The sequence below is a fragment of the Triturus cristatus genome, chromosome 11, assembly GCF_964204655.1.
Source record: "Triturus cristatus chromosome 11, aTriCri1.1, whole genome shotgun sequence".
Lineage (NCBI taxonomy): Eukaryota > Metazoa > Chordata > Amphibia > Caudata > Salamandridae > Triturus > Triturus cristatus.
The window spans coordinates 1174073363-1174098466 of record NC_140594.1 but is presented as its reverse complement, the minus strand read 5'-3'; the positions used below and the strand labels follow the sequence as shown (position 1 = coordinate 1174098466).

Sequence of the window (25104 nt, the reverse complement as noted above, 5' to 3'; positions counted from 1 at the left end):
GTGTAATGCAACATAAAAAATTAAAAATAGACCTCTATGGTTTATGGATTGTGCACAAAGCAACATAGAAGTTAAAAACAAGCATAACGAGGCCACACGTGCAGTATGTTGACATCAATCACATGGGCTCAAAAGTAATGTATGACAATAATGCACACGGAAGACACATGGAGGTGCCATGATTCCATGTGTGGGAAACTGAGAAGCAGAAAATAACTGTAGGAGCTACATTATGCAGCCACGTCACCAGCAGCAAAAAGTAAAGTCAATGGCGCAGTGTAGACACCACCCAGCCAGGTGCCATGGCCCGGCACTGGTTTCGTTAGCACCTACATCAGGCCGAGAAAGCTGGTCTGTAGTCCAATGATGGACACGGGCACATTTGGTGAGAGCCGGCTTCTAAATGGTTAATGGAAAATAAAAACGACATTATGTGGACGATTTGGTGGTACCTGTTTTCATCTTGCCGAAGTCCAGTGCTGACCCAGAACTCCTGTCACAAGAAAGGAAATAAAATGTAACAGTAAGTGATAATTCACACTGCTGAGTAACAATCACATTCAGAACAATTTCATATTCGATGATTACTGCGCAACTACAACTGGCACTGGTTCTGGTAACCCTAGAAGGTTAACACGCGGAGTAGGCCAAGCAGGAGATTCAAAATGCAGTTTACACACACAGACTCACACACATACAGACACACAGACAAACACACACAGACACACACATAAAAACACACAGACACACACACACACAGACACACACATAAAAACACACACACACACGCCTGCAAGTGAAGCTAGTTATGAATGGACCTGCCGAGGTCGTGATTTCCAGAGTTCGCTGTTCTGCTCCGGGTTTTTAATTGAAACACGAAACAAACAGTTAATAGTGAAACCCCTGACAAACAAAGGCTAGGTGTCCAGCGAGAGCAGAATGAACTTCCCATTTTTGTAGTTCCAGCCTGAGACACACACACAAAAATCAGAAATCTTTAAACTTTTCATTCCAACTCTGGAAAGGGTTTTACTCCCGCCTTTCACAGGAGTAAAATCTCTGGCCACTGACAGAAGAGGAATGAGTCAAAGGCAAGCATGTGACTAGCCACACACGCGCCTGTTCCATGGCAGCCGCACTCTGGAGTACCCACTCCCTGGTGTAGGTTTTACACCCCAGTAACTTTACATCGTTGTGGGGGATATTAGGATAGTCGTAGAACTTTCATGGTCACGTGGTGATGAGATCTAGGCCTGCGGGTACCACGCTTCTGCTAAAGCAGATAGAACTCCGGTTCATCTAATATATATTTTTTTTGAAAACCTTTATTCAGTTTATCCGGTACACAGCTATTCAGCCGACAGCCCGGAGGTTCGGCAGCATAGATGAAGCAACATAGAAATGCATTCGCACTGAACAAACAGGAGAGTCAAATAAAAGGTTCAATTTTTAAAAAACACCAACTCAAACCAAACCCTTGCAAGGCGTTAAGCTTCGAGTGCCCATGAGGGGTGCCCATCAGGGGAAGTCCGTCCCATTCGTCTACCAAAAACAATACTATAATAAGGGGAGGGAGGGGGAAAGCAGAGACCCACAATAGGCAATCAATCATCCACAATACGCATATAGCCGGAAAGAATGTCAAGGGGAGAGCTGCTCCTCTGGCTGATCCAGGTCAGGGGGCAGACATATGTCCCCTCTATAGTGATTCCATCGCCCCCATACTGCATGCCATTTCCGCGGGCGCCCTCTAGCACAATACACCGTCTTTTCCCTGAGCATGCACCAGTCCATATTTTCCTTCCACGCTGCCAGCGCGGGAGGCACTGCCGAGCCCCACAGGCGCGCAACATCCCGCTTGGCCACCATGTTCCCCAGGGTAACCCACTGAGTCTGTGCGTCATCAAGATCGGTAGGACCCCAGACGTTCAAGAGACAGCACCGCGCCTCCGGTTGCATGACAATGCCCGTCACCTCCCCCATCACTGCATGCACTCGCTTCCAAAACTCCACAATCACGCCGCATTCCCAGATAATATGGAGGAAGGTGCCCACCATGCCACAGCCTCGCTTACATAGACCCTCCTCCGAAAAACCCATATGGACCAGCCTAGGACCTGTCACGTAGACTCGATGAAGTATTTTGAGCTGGACCAGCCGCAGACGCGACGGAATCGCAACCTCCTTAGGGGAGGAAACTGCATATTGCCAGTCCTCATCATCCAGTTCGAGGCCGTCCCTAGTCCATTGATCCCGCAACCCACGAAGAAGGTCAGCCCGGACATTAATCACCTTCTTATAGATGAGAGAGATCGTGCTCTCCGGCATATGGCCATCCAGAATTCGGTCCTCCAATGGAGAGGACGCAGGCACCTTCTCACCCTCTACAAGGACCGATCGCAAGGCGTGACGCACCTGGGCATAGCGGAAAAACTCAGTGTTTCCCAACTCATACTCCTTCTGAAGCTCCTCAAAGGACTTCACCTTGCCCCGAGCCAGCAAGTCTCCCACCCTTGAGATGCCAATCAAATCCCATTTCTCAAACCCTTTTGTATGCCAAAGCTTCCCAAGGATATCCGAGTCAAATAGTGGGGTAGCAAGGGTAAGCCTGCCCTTCCAACCCAGGGAGTCCGTCGCCAACTTCCACACCCGCACCGCCACCCCAGTGGGCCCCGTAAGGGACGAGTCCAACGACTTCGTGTACAAGGCCCTGTGGTAGTTACCGCCACGCAGTAGCCACCGATCCATAGCGAAGCCGGGGCTCGACGCCGGGCCATAGACGCCATGATTAATCGCGCACAGCTGGGTAGCCCAGTAGTATCTGCGAATGTCCGGAAGCGCAATACCACCATCGTACCACGGAAGCGTCAACTTAGCGATCGCTATACATGGTCGCCCATCCCACAAAAGCGAGCGTTGGAGGCTCTCGACCTCTCTAAAATAACTAGTCGGGACCCAGTCAAGAGTATTCTGCAATGCATAAAGAAAACAGGGAAGAGACATCATTTTAAACAGTGCGGCGCGTCCGAGGAGAGAGAGCGGCAGCCTCCGCCATACCGCCGCATCCCGCCGCAGACGCGCCAGGGGGGGGAGCAGATTCTTCTCATATCGCAGGATGGGGTCGGTGGAGATGTAAATCCCAAGATATCGGAAGCCCTGCTGGGCGATCTGGATCGAACAGTCTCGGGGGACAGGTGGAACATCGCCACACAGTACATACAGATACGACTTTCCCCAGTTGATAACAAGGCCCGAGTTCCTACCAAAGTAAGTCAAGACGTCGCAAACCACTATGAGAGACTTCTGGGGCGAGGCAAGGTATAATAGGATGTCGTCGGCGTAAAGTGAGATACGATCCTCGTAGTCGGGCGACCATCGGAGGCCACGTATACTCGGGTGCCATCTTATCCACGCTGCAAGCGGCTCAAGAGCAAGGGCGAACAACAAAGGCGACTGGGGGCACCCCTGCCGGGTGCCTCTCTCAAGCTTGAACGGCCTGGAAGCCCTCCCGTTAACCACAACACTAGCAAGGGGACCCTCATAAAGCAACCTCACCCAGCCAACAAATCCGGGTCCAAAGCCAAACTTAGCTAGTACCGCCCACAGATATGCCCACTCCACCGTGTCGAACGCCATCGTGGCGTCCAGTGACGCCACAATAGCCGGCTCCTGCAGCGTGTCCACCCTAGCGATCACACCGTGGAGGCGCCTAAGATTCAGAGCAGTGTTACGATGAGGAATGAAGCCCGATTGGTCCGGGTGGATCAAGTCCTCAAGCACTCGGACCAAGCGGTTCGCCAGGATCTTAGCAAGAATTTTCGGCTCAGCGTTGAGGAGCGATATCGGCCGATAGGAACTACATTTGTCCCGAGGCTTACCGTCCTTATGTATCGCCACTATGATTGCCAGTCGTTGATCAAGCGGCAGATATCCGTTCCCCCGCGCCTCCACAAACATGGCGCGCAGGTGAGGGGCGATCTTATCCGGACAAAGCTTGTACAATTCGATAGGCAAACCATTTGGACCGGAGGCCTTACCCGAGTTCAACGCCCGAATGGCCCCCGCCACTTCATCAACCGTTATATCGCCATCCAGGTCTTCCCTATCTACGTCAGAGAGGCAGGGCAGAGCAATATCACGCAAGAGGTCACACGAGTCCGCAGTCGGCCTGTCTGAAACCGAGGTGTACACTACGCGGAAATAATCCGAGAAACATTGGACGATACCGTCGGGGTCAGTAACAATCGCTCCCTCCTCCGTCGTTAACTCCGGCACCACTCTATTGACCCGCTCTTTTTTGTCCAACCAAGCTAGCAGTTTCCCGGCCTTGTCCCCAACATCATACAGACGGCCCTGCTGTTCCCTGCTAAGGGTCTTGGCTGCATTCTCCACCAAATCCCTGTACTCCGACTGCTTAAAACTCAGATTATGCAGCGTGTCCGCTTCCACCCCCTCCTCTAGGGTCTTTTCTAGAGCCGCAATCTCATCCTCAATCTGCACCACCTCGGCGTCCGTCCGTCGCTTGGCGGCCACCACCAGTGAGAGGGCCTCCCCTCTCAAAACGGTCTTAAACGCCTCCCATAGAGACACCGCCGAATCCACCGAATCCTGATTGTCCCGGAAATAGTGATCCACTGCCTTCAGCAGTGCCCTGCGCGTCTTGGGGTCACGAAAGTACCAGGGGTTAATAGGAGCAACCCTACCCCCTCCCACCCGGCCAATATCAAAACGGACCCACACCGGAGAGTGGTCAGATATGCCACGTGCCATATGTCGAGCCTCAGAAACCAGCGAGGCATTCGCAGCCAGGGTGAGCACGTAATCAATCCGGGAGAGACTCCCATGCGCCCCGGAGTTAAAGGTATACTGGCACTGAGCAGGATGCAGGAGCCTCCAGCAGTCCACAAAGCCAAAAGTGTCCATGAAGTCAGGAAGCCACTTCTTAGCCCCCCCGGTATCCCTGGGCGGGTGTCTATCGAGCAGCCCAGAACCAACAGCATTGAAATCCCCTCCCACCACCAACAGTCCCTCGGGGAGTTCCAGCAAGGCTCTGCCCAGATCCGCAAACGTGGAGGCCTGCAGGGCCGGAGGAACTTACACAGAAACCAATTTTCTACCCTCCCACCTCCCCGCCACAGATACAAACCGCCCCCTATCGTCAACAATGGCGGAATCAACCTCCAGTGGCAGTGAGGCCCGCACAAGTATGACCGCTCCCCTGGAGCCCGATGAGAAGCCCGAGTGGGCAATTAATTTGTAGCCCTTTCTATTGAGCGCATAGCACATATTGCCTATAAGATGTGTTTCCTGCAATAGGGCAACGTCAGGCGAGGCCCGTTTCAAGAATTGTAAGACGATCCCCCGCTTAATACGATCACCCAAGCCATTAACGTTCCAGCTAATAATATTGAGGCCCCTACCCCCCATCCCCAAACACCAAGAGCCCGTCACCCCCCCCGAAAAGCCACCCCCAAACCATCCTGACAACAATTACTACGCCTTGAAAGAAAAACCCCCCCAACAACCACCCCAACACCCCATGTCCACCCCCCTCCCTGCACCCCTGCGTCAGCTTACAAAGCCCCCCCAACTTGCAGTGTGCCTGTCGCCCTATCAAAAACAAATCTACAAAAAGAACCCCAATGGAGGAAAGAACTCCTAACGGCCCTCCGCCACCCCCTCATTACTGCAGTTAGCCACAAGTCATTGTCCGGGGGGAAAATAAATGGACTCAACACACGGGGCATCACTCCTGCTCAGCCCGGTCACTGTCCTTTCCCGTGTTACAGTCCCCGCTGGTCCGCCTCCGTGGCAGAGCGTCCAACCACTCTCCGGCCATTTCAGGCGAGTCGAAGAAGAAAGTCCGATCCTCATACACCACACGCAGTCTGGCAGGGAAGAGCATAGCGTATTTTAAATCCATCTCTCTAAGGCGCCTCTTTACCCCCAGGAAAGACTGCCTTTGCTTTTGCACCATCTGGGTGAAGTCAGGATAAAAGTTCACGGAGGCGTTCTGAAAAGGAACCGGGCCCGTCACCCTCGATGCTTGCAGGATAGCGTCCCGATCCCGAAAATGAAAAATTCGGGCGACAATCGGCCTTGGGGGAGCTCCCACCTTAGGCCTCCCGCCAGGTACCCTGTGAGCACGTTCTACTGCAAAAAACTTTCCAAGGCCCTTAGGCCCAAGATGGTTCACAACCAAGTCCTCGACGAGGAGGTCCACTGAGCGCTCCTCCGAGGATTCCGGGACTCCAGTAATGCGCACGTTGTTGCGCCTGGCCCGGCCTTCAAATTCCTCCAGCCGACGGGCAGAGAGATCACTAGCAGCCCACAGCTTCTCGACCTCCGCTTGCAGTCCCAATACATCATCCGCAAGGCCCGTAGTCTTGAGATCCAGGGACTTGACCCGCTCATTGGTTTTTGCCAAATCCGCACGGATCAAGTTAACATCGACCAAGATAGTATCCACTTTTTGTGCCAAGGCATCAAACTGTCGCCCGATCGATGTTTGCATCCCCTCTATAGCCCCCATAACATCCTGCAACGACAGCTCCGTGGCCGGGGCAGCTTTCTGTACTTCCAACGATTGTCCCGATCCACCAGGGGACCCCTTCTGCTGGGCATAGCCATCCATATTGTTGGATTGGGTATACCCTCCCCGCCTGGTTGTCTTGAGTTTCGGCCCGCCAGCCTCCGCTTTGGCCGACATTGCAGGCTTGAGAGAGACAATTCCGGCGAAAAGTCCCTCACCCAGGTAGCGGAGACAGGCCGGACCGTCACCCAACGACCAAGGCTGGCACGAGTCCTCCAGGTATCCGTGGAGCCTCCGGATGCGCTCTCAGGCCGGATCCAGCACAAAGCTAGAAAGTGAAAGTGAAAGTGCGACGGTCACCATCCGCTCGTTCACACCCCGCTGGCCCGCTGTTGTTCAATTAGAGGCCGGGCATCTTGCCAACGCGAGCCCCTGGCATCCCTCGGATGTAGCCTCAATCCGCCATCGTCCACAACTCCGGTCCCCGACGGGCAATTTTGGCCCGGACAGCGTCAATCGTCCCCACGATGACTCATCTACAAGATACCGTGCATAGATGACAGGATGAAGAACAGGATAGTTGACGGAGGGCGCGAGGGTCTCGGGAGCTCAAAGCTCACGCAGCCATCTTGGTCACGCGCTAGGCTCCTCTCATCTAATATTTTTAATCAGAATTTCCACTTTAGCTTGTTGAAAAGCACGAACTTCAACACAAACACGTTTGTTATTGGGCAGGAAACTCAGCACAAGCAAATTTAAAGCTTTGTGTATTCGTCTGAGTGATTAAAAAACAGAATCAGACTCACAGATGCACAACTAGACTCTGAAGCGTTTTGCATTCTGGATAATTTTTTATCCCTTATGAAATGTTACAATTTTGAGTGTGCTCCAGGCTTTTGGTTTAAATTAATGTTGCTGTTTTTGAAGACTGTATTTGCACTACTCTTTTTGAAAAGGAAGTATTTGCTATTCTGAATCCTACGAAGTCTTGTCTCAGTAGCAAACGCAGCTGTTCCACAGGGGTTATTCCCTGAAAGTGTTTGACTCCCTCGGTCACACTCAAGCTCCTCCCATCCCCTCCTTTCTCCTCAGACCATCACCAAAGCAGCCAGAAGTCAAGTGTGGTTCCCCAAGTACGACTGAGCTCTGCAGGGGGCATTTCAGGGCATGTTGCCTCTAATAAAAGGCGCTACATACAACATGGATGTTTACATCTTACAGAAATAAGATTCAAGTTCCTACATTATAGCTTTATATGGACCGTGGAGTTGTTAGGACCGAAAGGCCCCCCTAAATTAAATATTACTAGTAGAATTTTAATGACATTTGATGTTAACATTTACAAACTATACTTAAGGTGCCATATGAGATTAGACTTGTGGTAAGGCCCTGGGTCCTGATGGGTTTCCAGTGAAGCTTTAAAAAGCATTTACCGACACGTTTCGGCATCCAAATTGGCCCTCATGTATGAGAAGGCACGTAACCAATGACCCTTTCTGGGGCTTGATTATGAGTTACTCGTTATATTCCGACTAGTGTGTAAATCCCTGCTTACTCATTGCTAGGAATTACAAGTTAAAAGGTATTTTAAACATACAATAATTATCCGATGAGTTAAATACCTCAAGCTTCGTTAAATTTCAGCAGTTCAAACTTGCCGGAATTTAACAACGGAAATGTGTATGATATTTACGTACCATGTGGATTTTCTTGCCTTAAACACCGAATACCACCCGTTATTCCTCAATGACTCTTAATTGAGGCTATTTATTGCACTTAGCGTTATTTACCAAGTGCACTAAATAGCACCTATACTTGTAATAAGCCCCTTAGTCTCAAGCCTGGGTGTATTCCCACAGACCCAGCTTCATATAGGCCGCCAACTGTTTTGAATTCGGACTACAAAGTCTTTAGTAAAATTCTAGCCGACGGCATTCTCTGTGTGCTCCCAAACTCATCCACTTGGATCAGAACGGCTTTATTCCTGGAAGGAATACACCCCAGAACATAAGTAGACGGTATAAATTAATGGAAGCAGCCCTGTACGTGTGGCCTTGGTCTGCCTGACAAGACCTAGACAAGGAAAAGGCATTCGACACCTTGACATTGGATTATCTCTTTAGCGTATTGGCCAAATTTGGATTCGGAAGATGCACCGTTCCCCTTTGAAGCTGGCAGGAATGCCCCGTCCCTCCTCTGCTATTTGCACTCACCATGGACTAACTGCTCATTTCAATCAATCAATCAATCAATCAATCAATCATGGGTTTGTAAAGTGCAGGTACTCACCCGTGAGGTTCTCAAGGCGCTGACGTCGAACGCTTGATGGTCTCATATGGGACCTCCCCCTTGCTGACCGGGAGCATGCTATGTCACTGTACACTTATGACTTCCTGCTTCATATAAAAGGCTTTCAAGGGGACTATACTAACCTAGCCCAGACTCTCGAAGAGTTTGGTGCTGTTTCCGGGATACATGTCAACTGGGAAAGTCTTATTTGTTCCCACCACACCTCAACATCGACCAACTGCCTGGACCTAAGACTCGGCCCTGTCAAGGGAGAAAGTGTATCAAAACATACCTCACAGACCAAGACCCACTAGACATCCACAGAATCCAGTTCCTGATGCACGGCGCCCGGAGCCAGAATCTATGGATTACATTGTCCATTACTGATGCAGAACCTGACACGTACTCCTCATTCAAACCCTCTCTGTAACTGGAAATGGCAGAAGACACATTAGGTGGTTATATGTTATATATATATATAGTTTGTATAAATATCAGAATTGCAAAAAAGATGGTTAAAAAAAGATGACTACCACCCAAAAACTCACAGACAAGAATATGGTTTGGGTTTGTATCCCCCCCAAAAGAGACCAGAACCTTTTTTTTTGTGTGTCTATCCTAATTTCTACTGCTCTACGTTTGACTATTCTAAACAACGATGTGTACTCTTTTAAAAGAGGGTCTCTGATTGGTCGGTGTCCTTATTTGAGTGTTTTTACCTTGTGTTGTACGGTATCTCAGTACTAAAGAGTCACCATCTTCTAAGTACGCCTCGATAGCTCTGATACCCAACGCTTGGTCATTCAATGTCCAAACAGTAACTCTTGGCGTCTCATGGGGCTGCCATTGTACTCAAATACCTCAGACACGAGCGCTAAAGGAGTTATTTACCACAGTTTTACTTAGTGGACTAAAAACCTGACAGGGAGTTTCAGACATTTTTGTTCTCTGACTGAGAATGCTTCGCTCACCAAAGCTGGACACATGGCCCAGTGGAAGATGGACAGAGAGACCATTGCTGATGTCAGGCTGTGGGACCAGGGCACCTTACCGGCTCTACATAGTCGAAGCCCAGGCCTGCCGCCGCCATCTGTATGACTTCAGATTCCAGTTCATGGCGCTTCACAAACCCTACCGCCTCCTGCAGGGAGAAAAGGGAGTATGTCATCCTCTTACTAGCAAGGGCATTTCTCAATTACAAAACATGAACACATTTCTGCATTAAAACACATGTATTCAGCTCAGTAGGAGGCTCTGGGAAAGGGATGAGCAGAATCCTTACCCTTTGGACTTTTGTGAGACATGGAGTTTGAGGGAGCATGGGCGCAGTGAGGGAGTGTGGGTGGGTGTTAGCGAGCGTGGCTGAGGAACTTCACCGAAAATGAGCTGGTCAGTTTGAGAGGGTGGGTTGGGTGGATTGAGTGTGAGTGAGGGGGTAGAACAGTGTAGTGAAAGGGATTGCAGGAGAGAATAAAAGAGTGTGAGGGAGTTTGGTGACTGAAATTGAGTAAATTGACTGAGTAAGAGGGTTAGTTCTGCTGAGTGGGTGTTAGTCAGTGTGAGGGGCTGGTGTCGTGGGTTGGAGAGGAGATTGTTAGAGTTCGAGAGCGTTTAGAGAGTGAAAGCGAGTACATTGACTGAGTACAAAGGTTAAGTCTGGTGAGTGAGTGAGTGATTGAGTGAGTGAGGGGGTGGAACAGTGTAGTGTCACAGATTACAGGTGAGAATGAAAGAGTGCAAGAGAGTTTGGTGATTGAAAACGAGTTCACCAACTAAGAAGGTTAGGTTTGCTGAGTGAGTGAGTGACTGCATTTTTACAGCTCACTGTGCAGAAGTATTGCTCACTTGGTGCTGGCTGACCACATAGAGGAAGTGTGCAAATACAGATTATAAAACACATCTTTTATAACAATATTCTCCAAAACAAAGATATGCAAAGTCTTGACTTTATATACATGTCTTCACAAAACTATATTCTTCCATCTCAAAACCACAAACAAGCACTTGTCCCTAAATATGTTAAGACTAAAATTAGAGCAGTAAATTACCCCAGTTCTAAAAGAAAGTGGCATATGAGAATTAAATGCATGTTGACGTTTTTGCAGGAAGACATTTGTGTAAGGCGGAGACACTTGTAATCTATATTTGAAGTCTGTTTGTGCAGAAGCTATTTTTGCAATCTATGTTCTCACATGGAAACACATGGAAATATAATAAAACATAGAAGGTTCAACTTGTGGGGAGCACATACTGGGAGCAGGGGTGGGGGCGGTATCCAGCAGGGGTTCGAAGGTTCCAGACTGTAAGGTCTTCGTACAAGACTGGCTGTGACAGTACCTGTCTTTACCTTCTGAGCACCATTCTATGAGAGTGGGCAAGAGCTTGAGACAACAACACACAAGGAGAGAGCCTCAAAACAGAGACGTGGAGTGGAGAGGTCTCAATGGCGATGGCTCGCTTACACTCTACAGCTGCAATACAACCAAAACTACTGTGTATTGGACAAAAACACATGCTGTGGCTCCAGGATGCCCACATACTGATCCTTCTGGCTGTAATTCAACAAACCAAACAAAGAGAGAAGGAAATAGAATTTATCACAAAAATCTCTCAGAACAGAGCAAACAACGGAATTTAGTTCCCAGGAAAATTGAAAGACATAAAAGTGGGGCTAAAAGGGAACTCTAAGTGTTCACAGGGCACTACTTTGGGTGCAGGGGAGTCTGATCTCTTTAGTCTGAGGCAGGTGGCAGGTTGGGATTGTGATGAAGCCTGCAGTCCCAGGACAAGATGGCCGCCCGGACCAGGAGGGGTAGTACAATGCTAAACCCGTGACGTAGCATCTGCAAGGGGCTTCCCACCTGCCTGAGAGTTCTTGGCAACCAAACACCGTTTGATGAAACGACTCCATCTCACAGAATTTACTGACACTACTCATCCTGGTAAACCGGAAGAGTTGTAAGGACATACTTCTGCCGTGGACTATATCCTCAGCCTGACACTACAGAAGACAATGTTCCTCGGAGGTTTCCCAAAATGCATATTTCCGCTCAAGATTTTAAGAGACTTTCTGGGGTTTACAAGCTCCTGGTTTAGTTTCCCTCACTCATGCATTCATTAGAATATCCACGTGGACCCATGATAGATTCACCTCTGGTTTCCTCATGGGCCCCTTTAAGACACGTTTGGGACAGATGTTGGTTACTTTTCTTTGCATGCTCTCACCTCTCTTGGCTGGACATCCTCTGGATTCATGGACTCGGGCAGTAGGCTTTCATAGTAGACAACATTCTCGGACACGTCCTTGTCTCCGTGGTGGAACAAGAGGTAGGAATGGGCGCACTCCAGTGCCTTCACGTAATCACCAACTAAGAGAATCACAACACAAGGTGAGGACCATGGAAACATAAGAAAGACACAATGTGGCGGCCCAGCCTACGACAGACCCTCATGTGACCCTCCATTAAAGACCACGATGTGCCACTTCTTACAGCGACGAGCATCAACAACACAACGAGACGTTCAATGCGTTCCAATGGAAGATCCGGCTTAGACCAGTATTTCACCTAGGTGGACACTCATCGGGTCTCTAAAAGGTTGAGAGACGCTCATTTATCTGCAGCTGCTGGGAGTCCCAGGGATGAAGGGGAGCTTACGTGAAAGGATATGTGGTACAAGGGACACAATAAGTGTACAGAATCCTCGCACAAGTTATCGCAGAGGGGTACATATGCTGCTTTCACCTGAGAACACCCACCTTACCTTCCTGGGAGGAGAAGTGATGCTTTAACATAATTGTGACTCTCATAGATGAAGAGATTAAAGGCCACAAGCCGGAGTCTGTCAGGCATAGAGACACATTACAAATAAAGCCAAGTGTGATTCACCTCTTCTCAGACACCTCACAAACCACCATGAACCAGAGCAAGGAGATGCTGCTGAGTGGTCCGACGTTGAGGTTAAAGGGGCAGGGGTGACCATGCTCTTGCCAGCAAATTGGCAAACAAAAGGGCTGGTAAAAGATTGCTCTTCTGGAGAGCCGGGCGGCGGTGGCATCAATGGTGCATGAGGTTCCAGAGCCCTAGAGAGTGAAAAGTGGGGATTGTGATGGGGACAAAACTAGACCAGCTGCACAAAGAGGCATGATGGGACATCTCCATAAGACGTGGTTGGAACAGACGGGGTGGGGTGCACTAACACATATTAAGAATTGTGGGGGTCTCACACAATGGCTTGAACCAAGAAAGCCAACAGAGACCTGCAATGCAAGGCTGACTGGGGGGTATCACCCTCTCCCCCACCCTCACCCCTAATGGCATTTGAAGGATTTCTGGAGCCTCAGGCAGGACGTATTTTGGGGCACCTGTTCGAAACCACTTAAATGTATTATCAGTTCCAGGTAATTCAAGCCTGCATGATGCCATGCGATATTGAATCATACATTAATTGTGCTTTCAGACAAGGGGTCCTGCAAAAACAGCCAAAAATTCAAGCAGCCCATTGTCCACCAGCCAGATAGCACCACAAGAAATCCTGAACAAGCATTGATAAAGCCATTACTTTTCGTGCTTGGATCTAGATTTATTTGTCTTGCAACAAAATAATTTTACATGGAGTTCAGTGTCTACCCAGCCTCTTCCTCCAACAGTTGGAAGGACATTTAAAGGTTATTTATGGAAGATTAGTGGAATAGTGTACATGGTCCTTGAATTATAGCTCTGATTTCCAGATATCCGTAATCACAAATGAAGAACCTTTCACTACGCACATTCTTCCTGCTACTGTGAAAATCAAAGGACTGCTCAGGGCAATTTCACCTTCTAATCAAGTTAAATCTGAAAAATATCTTCTTAATTTGCTTCCCCTGATTGTCCCTCGTCTCCTCTTTTTATGTGTACACTTCTCTGGACAGACACTGACCACCAACCCTCCTGAGTAAGGAAAGGGACAAGAGAATGAATGAACGGTGGGACGAAGGCTGAGACAGAGACTGGGTAGATAGATAGGCGAGGTAAAGAGTGACCTAAGGTAGCAAAAGAAAGGTAAGAGTCAAAAAGAAGGAAACAAAGAGGTAGAAAGAGGAAGAAATAGGTAGGTAAGAATGAATGATGGAAAAGAAGAGAGAGGGGGAGATGGGTGGGTATACATGGGGGCTGAGAGAGATAAGAAGAAAGAAGGGTGAAATAGAGGGAGGGAGGGGAGGAGAGAGGCAGATAGCTCCAAAGGTGAGGTAGGCAGAAAATTATAGAAGCAAAGTAAGGACAAGGGTGAGGCAGAGACTGGCAACATGAGAGGAGGCACAGAGAGGCTGATCCTGTAGAGAGGGTACAGAGAAGAGGTAAAGGGCAGAAAGACTGAAGGGGTACAGAAAGGAAGAAGGGGCATAGAGAGAAAGAGGTAAGGTAGAGAATGAGGTGAGAGAGTAGAGGTAGAGAGGGAATAGAGCGAGAGGTGAAGTGGTGCGCTAAAGAGAGAGATGAGATTGAAAGAAAGTAGATGGAAGAGAGATACATGGAGGTGGGATGGAAACAGAGCAGTGTGCTGCAAAGACGGGGTGAAGCAGAGAGAAAGTGGGATGGGGGAGGAAATATAGCTGCAGAGAGGGCACTGACATTACCCACAAGTCTCTACAATTGCATTAACCAACACAGTAGTTTTACTCGTATGCTAACCTAGGATCTGCGGGATGTCTGCAACCCACACCTTAACCCTAACTCTGCACTCTCGCCGCAGATATAGGTGCTCACGTTGTTGCCCGAGTTAATATTCCCACTGCAGTAATCTGCAAACATCCTGAAGGCTGCATGTTTCAATCTGCTTGTGTCAAAATCAGACGTTCATCATTCTAAGATCGATAAACTTCCTGCTGAGTCTGGTGGTAGCATCAATCATATGCTCCTACCACTGAACTGCAAGAAAGATGGGGAGAGAGGGATAGGGTGTAGCCTTATGGCTAGGGCGGTCGACCTCGGACCTGGGGAACCAGGTTTGAGTCTTGGCAACGACGCTCAACATCCTGTGATTCTGGGCAAGTCCCTTAATCTCCCCGTGCCTAACAAAAATTTCGAGTCTCGGCAACGACGCTCAACATCCTGTGATTCTGGGCAAATCACTTTCATCTCCCTGTGCCAAACAAAAATGAATGTGTTCATCTGTAACAAAACTGGTGCTTATGTAAAGCGCTCTGATACCTCGGGTCTAGTTCGCGCTATATAAAACTCTAAAAAAATAAAAATAAAAAAATAAAAGCGTGGTGGAAAGACAGGAGAGATGGTCAGAGGGGAGTAGAGGTGTTGATTCAGGCAGGTCGACTGAGAGAGAGCTGAGGTAGAAACAGGAGAAGTGCAGAGACTTGGTAGAGAGAGAGGTGAGGTCGGGTGGTCAGAGGGGAGTAGAGGTGTAGTAGAGGCAGGCTGATTGAGAGAGCTGAGGTAGAAACAGGAGAAGTGTAGAGACTTGGTAGAGAGAGTGGTGAGGTCGGGTGGTTAGAGGTGTAGTAGAGGCAGGCTGATTGAGAGAGCTGAGGTAGAGACAGGAGAAGTGTAGAGGGTTAAGAGAGAGGCGAGGGGAGCAGAGGTGAGGTAGAGGCAGGCTGATTGAGAGAGTTGAGACAGAAGCAGGAGAAGTAGAGAGAGAGAGGGATTAGGAACACAGACATGTAAAGAGTGGGAGATTAGAAGAGGGCTTGAGCTAGGGGAAGTGTAGTAGGGAGTGAGACAGGATAAAGAAATATTATTTTTGAGATTGCAACTGGTATGGTTGGGCAGACTCAGCAGGGGGTTCCAGGTTTCGGCCGCAAGCAATGAGCCCCCGTGCGAGACGTCGAACCCTGGCAACCGGAAGTCAATACAATTGCGAGTGACGTCAGTGTTTGGCCTGGATTATCAGAATTAAACATTTGCTGTAAATACTGGGCATCAAAATGGTTGCAAACTCTAAATACCACATACAGTGCCTTAAAAGAGATCGTTTTCTCCCCAGGTGGACAATGCAGGGTACTCAAGGCAAGGGGAACACAGAGGAAGTTGGGGTGTGAACCCCAAGGTCCGCACAACCTAGTCACGTGTCCGTGAACCTATGGCAGTGTCATTGATCCCTTTTCGGACCCTGGCATTATTCGTGGGCCGTGACATAGATCCGCGAATCTCTCTCCCAGTAGGAGGCCCAACAAGGGACTTTGACCCAGCCAGGGTTTGCTGGAGTACGAAAACTCTAAAAAATAAACAAATTCCATCTGTGCATATCTGGCCGTAGGTCAGGCCCTGCGGACAACCCCCACCCCACCCCCTGCTGTGCACGATTAAAGGCCACGCACAGTGGAGCCTGGACACTTGAGAAGGATTGCACAGGGCCTGGTCACATTTCAGGCCCTTTTGCCAAGCCCACCGCTGCACCCAGCCAAAAGCCATGCACAGTACGGGCTGCCCACCAATAGGAGGCTACGTTTAAGGAATAGTTGGATGACATATGCAGAAATTCACTGAAACTCACATGGACATTTTCAGACTGTCCCCCCACGAAGCAATAAAAAGTGGGCATCTCCAGAGGACCGTTTATTGTGTACATCCACATGTTGCAATGTGCTTACTGCAAATTTATTTTTTTATTTTTGCAGCAGTCACGGATTTGAATGGATATCAAAAGTTTTATTCTGATGCTTAAATATGGAAGTGATTAAAGTTTAAAAAAATGGCTTTACGACAAGCGGATGCCAGGGACCCATGGTCAGCGACAACGCAAGAGTACAGTGTATACTTTAGTGGAAACACTCAAAAGAATACAGCATGTAGATTTGAGGAGTCCGAGGGTTTTGGGTTCTAGCACAAGTTTTTCAAGTAATGTGAATTACTTGGTGGATCTGGCCAGCTCAATAGGTTTTGTGCATAATATAAATGCAGTGTGTACATTGGGAGGTAGACTGTGTGTTGGTAGAAGGAGAGAAGTTTAATCCCCCTCAGCGATGAGGAGCCAAAGATGATGTCAATGAACCGTAAAGTGCGGAAGGACTTTGATGTCATTGTAAAATCATTCGGAAACAAAGAGAGTGAGGGGTTACCTGTAGACCCTTCAAAGTGAGGGGGATTTGGAAGCAGTGCTGGCTTCCATACCGGCTACATATGAAAGATTTGGAAATCATATCTGGATTCAGTGTGGTGGACCTTTGTTTCCAGTCCCAAAACTGGACTCACAAGCTGTTGTGTGACGAGATCTGTAGCAAAGATCCCTGACAGAGTGTTTAGGGGATGCGGGTTCCCAGCTCGGTTACTTAAAGCTAATAGAATTCAGTTGAAACAAAGTGAAAGAAAGGATTGACTGGATAGGATTGGGATCAGTCCTCGAGACTCATCAATGTACCACCCGGAACCTAACGGTGTGGCTGAAAGACTAAATGAGGGAGTTGACTGAGTTGGTGATAAACTAGGGACATAATTTGGAAGAACGAATCGAAGATATGTTAGGATGTTATTGATTACCCTTATCTGGTATGACAGGAAAGTCTCCGAGATGTTAAGAGGATGCAAGCTAGACTTGGGTGTCAGGCAGCAGGGTTGGCTCACTCCAGGTAGTCAGAATGGAGGATTCTTCTTCTTTAAGAGTGTGCAAAGAGTGGCCAACATTTTCTAAAGCGCTTCAGATCTTTCAGCAATTAAGTTAGATTGCAGGAGTTACACGTGTCGGCCTATGATGGAAAGTAAAAAACACAGATGCCAACTGGTAGAGCAAATAGAAAGTGTGCCTTGGAGTACCTGAAACACTAAAAGATTTAAGAACCTGAATATCTTTCTAGATTGTAGAATTCCTCGACTCTGTGCACTCCAGCTCTAACTGTGGTCTCTCTTTATTGCTATTATGGTTTCCAATTCGGATGTCTGTGTGTAGATCTGCAGTCTGTGTTTTAGTGGGGATGTATGCAAGATGCCCTTGTGGGGTAGGCAGTGCGCACATGCCTGGACCGCTTCACTTCTTGTGTTCTCTTGGTTCTGGGAGTGCTATTGTGTGACATTTTATCAATAGTGCAACACCAAGTAGGTGCACTGTGTCCAACAAGTGTCCTGAAGTTTCCACAAGTGCACTTTCCAATCAAAGCCCCCCCACCCGCCCCCAATAAACCAAAGGGCAATGCTACTGGCAGTCATAAGTTACAATAAACAGTCTGTAATCGAGCATATTTGGGGGCTCGATCAGTAATATTTGACTTGTTAGGTGACATTATCAATCAGAGATAAAATTAGAAATCTTTCTGACGATACCCTGTACAAACGAGTGGGACCCTCTGGAATAAATCACCCTCAGCTCTCCCGCACTATAGAGTGAAAAAGAGTGACGGTCTTATCTCGCCGTGGAGAATGTTGGAACCTACCTCATAGGACATATGCCATGGGTGGAGCCTTACCTCTGTAATAAGCGAACTGGAGGAAGTCGTAATGCAGCGGCAGGAAGTTCTCGATAGGAGATAGGCGTCCAGGCCTCGTGGCCAGCTCCCGCACACACTCATGTTCACAAACAAGGACCTGGATGAAGTGATCTGAAAGGGACGAGAGAAGGAAACTAGTTAAACTCAACGCAGCTCACCAACACTCTGTGAAGTCTACTGTAATGGTGAAACTCAACGCAGCTCACCAACAATCTGCGAAATCTACTGTAATGGTGAAACTCAATGCAGCTCACCAACAATCTGTATGCAATCTTCTGTAATGGTGAAACTCAACGCAGCTCACCAACAATCTGTATGCAGTCTATTGTAATGGTGAAACTCGCCGCAGCTCACCAACAATTTGTGAAATCTACTGTAATGGTAAACCTCAACGCAGCTCACTACCAATCTGTGAAATCTACTATAATGGTGAAACTCAACGCAGCTCACTAAAAATTTGTGAAATCTACTGTAATGGTGAAACTCAACGCAGCTCACCAACAATCTGTGAAATCTACTGTAATGGTGAAACTCATCACAGCTCACAAACAATCTGTGAAATCAACTGCAATGGTGAAACTCAACGCAGCTCACTAACAATCTGTGAAATCTACTGTAATGGTGAAACTCAACGCAGCTCACTAACAATCTGTGAAATCTACTGTAATGGTGAAACTCAACGCAGCTCACTAACAATCTGTGAAATCTACTGTAATGGTGAAACTCAACGCAGCTCACTACCAATCTGTGAAATCTACTGTAATGGTGAAACTCAACGCAGCTCCCCAACAATCTGTGAAATCTACTGTAATGGTGACACTCAACGCAGCTCACCAACAATCTGTGAAATCAACTGCAATGGTGAAACTCAACACAGCTCACTAACAATCAGTGAAATCTACTGTAATGGTGAAACAACGCAGCTCACCAACAATCTGTGAAATCTACTGTAATGGTGAAACTCAACACAGCTCACCAGCAATCTGTGAAATCAACTACAATGGTGAAACTCAACGCAGCTCACTAACAATCTGTGAAATCTACTGTAATGGTGAAACAACGCAGATCACTAACAATCTGTGAAATCTACTGTAATGGTGAAACTCAACGCAGCTCACTAACAATCTGTGAAATCTACTGTAATGGTGAAACTCAATGCAGCTCCCCAACAATCTGTGAAATCTACTGTAATGGTGACACTCAACGCAGCTCACCAACAATCTTGTGAAATCAACTGCAATGGTGAAACTCAACGCAGCTCACTAACAATCAGTGAAATCTACTGTAATGGTGAAACTCAACGCAGCTCACTAACAATCTGTGAAATCTACTGTAATGGTGAAACTCAACGCAGCTCACCAACAATCTGTGAAGTCTACTGTAATGGTGAAACTCAACGCACTTCACTAACAACATGTGAAATCTACTGTAATGGTTACATTTAACGCAATTCACCAACAATCTCTAAGAAACCTGCTGTCATGAACGCTATTTTCAAATGAAGCACAGTTATCAATCATGTTCTGCATTTATAAAAGACATTAGATTTGTTAACAGTGACACAAAAAGGAATATGCTTGTCACTCTGCCTAAAACACGCTCCGCTGATCCTCTTATACATAACGTACCTAATCCTTCAGCAAGTTAGGAAATCCCTTAAAAAGCTCTAAGATTCAGGGCCTGAGGCAGGAAAGTGTCAAAAAGATTAAGAGGACAGCAACGTAGCAGGATACAGAACAGAAGGATGAAACCTCAGGCAGCAAAACACGGATCATAAGAGACATGGAGTTCAATCACCATGTGTCAACATTCAGTAAAGAGACACAACATTCAGTAGAGAGACACAACATTCAGAAGAGAGACACAACATTCAGTAAAGACACACAACATTCAGTAGAGAGACACACCATTCAGTAAAGACCCACAACATTCAGTAGAGAGACACACCATTCAGTAAAGACACACAACATTCAGTAAAGACACACAACATTCAGTAAAGAGACACAACATTCAGTAAAGAGACACAACATTCAGTAAAGAGACACAACATTCAGTAGAGAGACACAACATTCAGTAAAGACACACAACATTCAGTAAAGAGACACAACCTTCAGTAAAGAGACACACCATTCAGTAAAGACACACAACATTCAGTAAAGACACACAACATTCAGTAAAGAGACACAACATTCAGTAGAGAGACACAACATTCAGTAGAGAGACACAACATTCAGTAAAGAGACACAACTTTCAGTAAAGACACACAACATTCAGTAAAGAGACACAACATTCAGTAAAGACACACAACATTCAGTAGCGACACAACATTCAGTAAAGACACACAACAACATTCAGTAAAAACACACAACATTCAGTAAAAAGACACAACATTCAGTAAAGAGACACAACATTCAGTAGAGAGACACAACATTCAGTAAAGAGACACAACATTCAGTAAAGAGACACACCATTCAGTAAAGACCCACAACATTCAGTAGAGAGACACACCATTCAGTAAAGACACACAACATTCAGTAAAGACACACAACATTCAGTAAAGACACACAACATTCAGTAAAGAGACACAACATTCAGTAGAGAGACACAACATTCAGTAGAGAGACACAACATTCAGTAAAGAGACACAACTTTCAGTAAAGACACACAACATTCAGTAAAGAGACACAACATTCAGTAGCGACACAACATTCAGTAAAGACACACAACAACATTCAGTAAAAACACACAACATTCAGTAAAAAGACACAACATTCAGTAAAGAGACACAACATTCAGTAGACACAACATTCAGTAAAGAGACACAACATTCAGTAAAGAGACACAACATTCAGTAAAGACACACAACATTCAGTAAAGAGACACAACATTCAGTAAAGACACACAACATTCAGTAAAGAGACAACATTCAGTAGAGAGACACAACATTCAGTAAAGACACACAGAAACACAACATTCAGTAAAGAGACACTGCTTTAAATGGATCTAATAGTACTGTTAGAGAAAACTGCTTAGAAAGCAGGGAAGTAGAAAAAATATAAAAACTGAACATAACAGACCAGCGTGAAGAATACAAACGCCTTCTTTCTGCAGGCAGGTACATTAGCCACTGTGTTTAGGCCTAACAAGGGACGCCTTCGTCCAAGCTTTGCGCCATGCCCTGCCATTGGCCAGAACGCGAAGGGTTCTGTTAGAAGACACAAGCATGGCACGTCGCACCCACTGTAGTGTCCCAGAAGCAAACACTATACATAGGCTTAAAATGAGACTCGAGTAAAGCACGCTTCAATTTAAGGTGTGTAAGGAGGCCAGTGTGCCCACTGTCCATAGTAAACAAACAAAAAAAGCATTGGCAAATGCAATAGGTCTGGTCTTGGTAAGTTGATGGAGGCTCATTACACCTAAACATGGCTGCCATATATTTGCAATAAAAAGTTACAAATAAAAACATTCACTGATGTGGCCTTTTCACTAGTGATGTTTTTTTAAAGTAACAAGCCTTTGAATTGTGCCATGTACTTTATTATTATTTGTGAAGAAGACAAGAGTAAATTAGCACCTGTTCAAACGCTCAAATTACAGGCAGCTATAATAGAGAATGTCACTTAAGCACTTAAGAGGAGATGGTAAACAAATCACCCGTTAATGGGCATCCAAAGTGCAGCCAAAATAAATAAGGGTATATAAAAGTGAAGTAAAAAGTAAATAAAACAAAACACACTAAGAACCAGATATGTCACCTTTCAGGTGGGTGTGAACAATGTGCGCAGGCTTTGTGCCGTCACTCAAAGTGAAGGGAGCCAATGGGTGAAGAGGGCTGGGCCCCATGCGGTATTTTGCAGTGGGCGGAAGCAGATAATGAATGACAATTTAACTGACCAATGACTGAAGCCTGTTGACCACAAGCACCTCTGAGTGAGCATCTATATATATATATATGGTTTATTAGTCAATGAAAACCATAAACACAGCTCAATAATACAGTACAGAGCAATTACAAAAAAGAATCTAAAAATGCGTCATATATCTACTTCAGCCTGGGACATCTTATAATGGACCTTTATATTTTTTTTTCAAAACTTCAGTTCCTGACTATATAGACAAAAATACAGATGATAAGTGTCTCGGGTTGATTGATCGAGCACCGACATTTTCCCTAATTGGTTAAAATAAGAATTTGCGATGCAGCCAATTGTAATTCTCATAAATAAATCGCTATAAGTGGTAAAGTACTTGTGGGCAGGTTCAGAGGGCGGGTGTATGTGCAGGTGATGGCACAAACAAGTCCAGTCTTCACTTCGGCCGCACATCCTCCATTTTGGCCTTAAGTCTAATGTAGGCATCTCACCGAGTCTAAGGGCCAAAAATGACTGTTTAACCTTCTGGTGATGAGCTGCTGCAGGCAGGAGCAATTCTCTGAGGGTTGAATAAGATTTCAACACCAGCCGCCCATGGGGACATTTGGCCAACCTTTTCCTGTCTGCAGTCCAGCTTTGCAATCTGGTCGACTTATTTACCAATTTCTCAAAGGTTTGCCCGGTGATTTCAGAGTTCCAGAGGTCGCCCAGTCCCAGCGTTCTGATACGTTTCTCAAGTGCTATTTCCCCGCTGTAGATTCATCTCAGACCAGACTAGATCGGCCAAGGTGTTATCGGCCGCTGCGTGCAGTTTGTGCCGCCGGCCTGGCGAGGGACTGTTCTGTAAGTAGAAATTCTAGCCGGAGTTGTGCCTGCGAGACTGGCCCGGGATGGCTAAAGGTTCGTTTATGGGCGCTTATCGACTGTTTAGCGGGCAGAGCATGACCTCCGATCCATACGCGAGGGTCGGCTACAATTTGTCTTTCATAACTGCGCCCACGGATTTCAGATCGTGACCTCGGATAGATCTGGCCAGTGATGAGAATTCATAATTGATAGCCCGTGCTTTCGCCCTAATCACCTTCTTCTGAGATGCAAAAGTGACATTTGCGTCTATTTTGACCCCTAAATATATGTAGGCGGCAACCTCATCAATTTGGTTTCCATTAAGATGTGTGTATATTACGTGTGATTTTTTTTTTTTTAAAGCAATAGTTTGATCTCAGTTTCAGCCTGGGCTCGAAGGCCAGGCCTAAAAATGAAAGACAGTAACAATAATGTTAATGGCAACGAGAGAGTACAGATTTGTGCCCTCTGCTCGGGGCATTAACTGCTTTTAAGTGTCTGTCACACAATTACTGGTCCGAGCGGAAATCCAGAGCAGGAACTGAGGGGAAAGGGCACATAACAGCTGTTAATGCCCGACAGCATCTGCGGTCAGTCCAGTAGCTCCTATTACCCTAATGTCACCCAACACAGGCGGACACGTGGGCAGTGCCCCGCCTGCTTCCGTTTTTGCGTCACACTCTCTGTGCCCTCAGAATCTAAGCAAACCTACAAAGCGCCACGAGACCCTGATCAGGGTGGTGTGTGCTACAGAAGGGCAGTTTGTTGGTCTCTTAGTAGATGTATCTATTGGCATGAAAAGATTGTCAGTTTAGTGGGCTTGACGCCTCTATCATCTTTTCGCGTGATACGCTGCATCTGGCTTCCGGGGCCTGCACTAGTGTATATCCTATAGCTTCCGGTCGGTAATAGCTGCCTTAGCGCGTGTTTATAAGCTTGGCTGTCTATGGGTGAATGACCAGTCACTCTTCCAGTATAAACGACTCACCCCACCAGCTGCTACCGGGATCTGACGCTGGTCCCAGCTGCACGTCATCACCGCAGCGAGGAGCCTGTCTGAGGGTTTACTCTGAGGGGGACTGAATGACCCTGACTTGGCGGTCACCACTGCGGGACAGCGCCTCCTGTATCTGATCTCATTCAATGTCAACAACTGAGTGAGGGGGGCTCAAGCCAGACTTATTCAGTCAGTTCAAGGGCTAGAAGGCGATCTGCAGAGTGAGCTCACATCTTTGTGCGCCTATCCGCAGACTGAGTTCCTGTCTTAATCCATCTATCCGTCCGCAGACTGAGTTCCTGTCTTTATGCATCTATCAGCAGAGTGAGATCATGTCTTTATGCATCGATCCACAGTGACATCATATCTTTATGCATCTATCTGCAGAGTGAGATCATCTCTTTCTGCATCTATCGACAGAGTGAGACCATGTCTTTATGCATCTATCACAAGAGTGACATCCTGTCTTTATGCATCTATCCGCAGACTCAGATCCTATCTTTATGCATATATCCGCAGATTTATGCATCTATTCGCAGAGCGAGATCCTGTCTTTATGCATCTATCCGCAGACTGTCTGAGATCCTGTCTTTATGCATCTATTCGCAGAGCGAGATCCTGTCTTTATGCATCTATCCGCAGACTGAGTTACTGTCTTTATGCATCTATTCGTAGAGCGAGATCCTGTCTTTATGCATCTATCCGCAGACTGAGTTCCTGTCTTTATGCATCTATTCGCAGAGCGAGATCCTGTCTTTATGGATCTATCCGCAGACTGAGTTCCTGTCTTTATGCATCTATTCGCAGCCTGAGATCTTGTCTTTATGCATCTATCTGCAGACTGTCTGAGATCCTGTCTACTCTTTATGCATCTATTCGCAGAGCGAGATCCTGTCTTTATGCATCTATTCGCAGCCTGAGAGCCTGCCTTTATGCATGTATCCAGAGAGTGAGATCTTGTCTTTGTGCATCTGTCCGCAGACTGAGATCTTGTCTTTATGCATATATCCGCAGACTGAGATCTTGTCTTTTATACGTCTATATGCATAAGGAACTCATAGCTTTGTGTACCTATCTACAGAGCGAAAACATGTCTTTATGTGTCTATCCGCAGAGTAAGATCAGGTCCTAATGCGTCTATACGCAGAGT

General features: G+C 46.9%; 1 protein-coding gene across 1 annotated transcript in view; it reads right to left on the bottom strand.

Moving 5' to 3' along the window:
* P3H2 (prolyl 3-hydroxylase 2) overlaps positions 1 to 25104 on the bottom strand; it is a 388184-nt gene that overhangs the window by 130743 nt on the left and 232337 nt on the right. The window contains exons 4-7 of the mRNA XM_085635884.1: positions 18216 to 18347; positions 12047 to 12189; positions 9873 to 9962; positions 453 to 493 (exon numbers count right to left, since the gene is read on the bottom strand). Coding sequence (XP_085492010.1) covers positions 453 to 493; positions 9873 to 9962; positions 12047 to 12189; positions 18216 to 18347 — 406 coding nt within the window. The remainder of the gene's footprint in view (positions 1 to 452; positions 494 to 9872; positions 9963 to 12046; positions 12190 to 18215; positions 18348 to 25104) is intronic.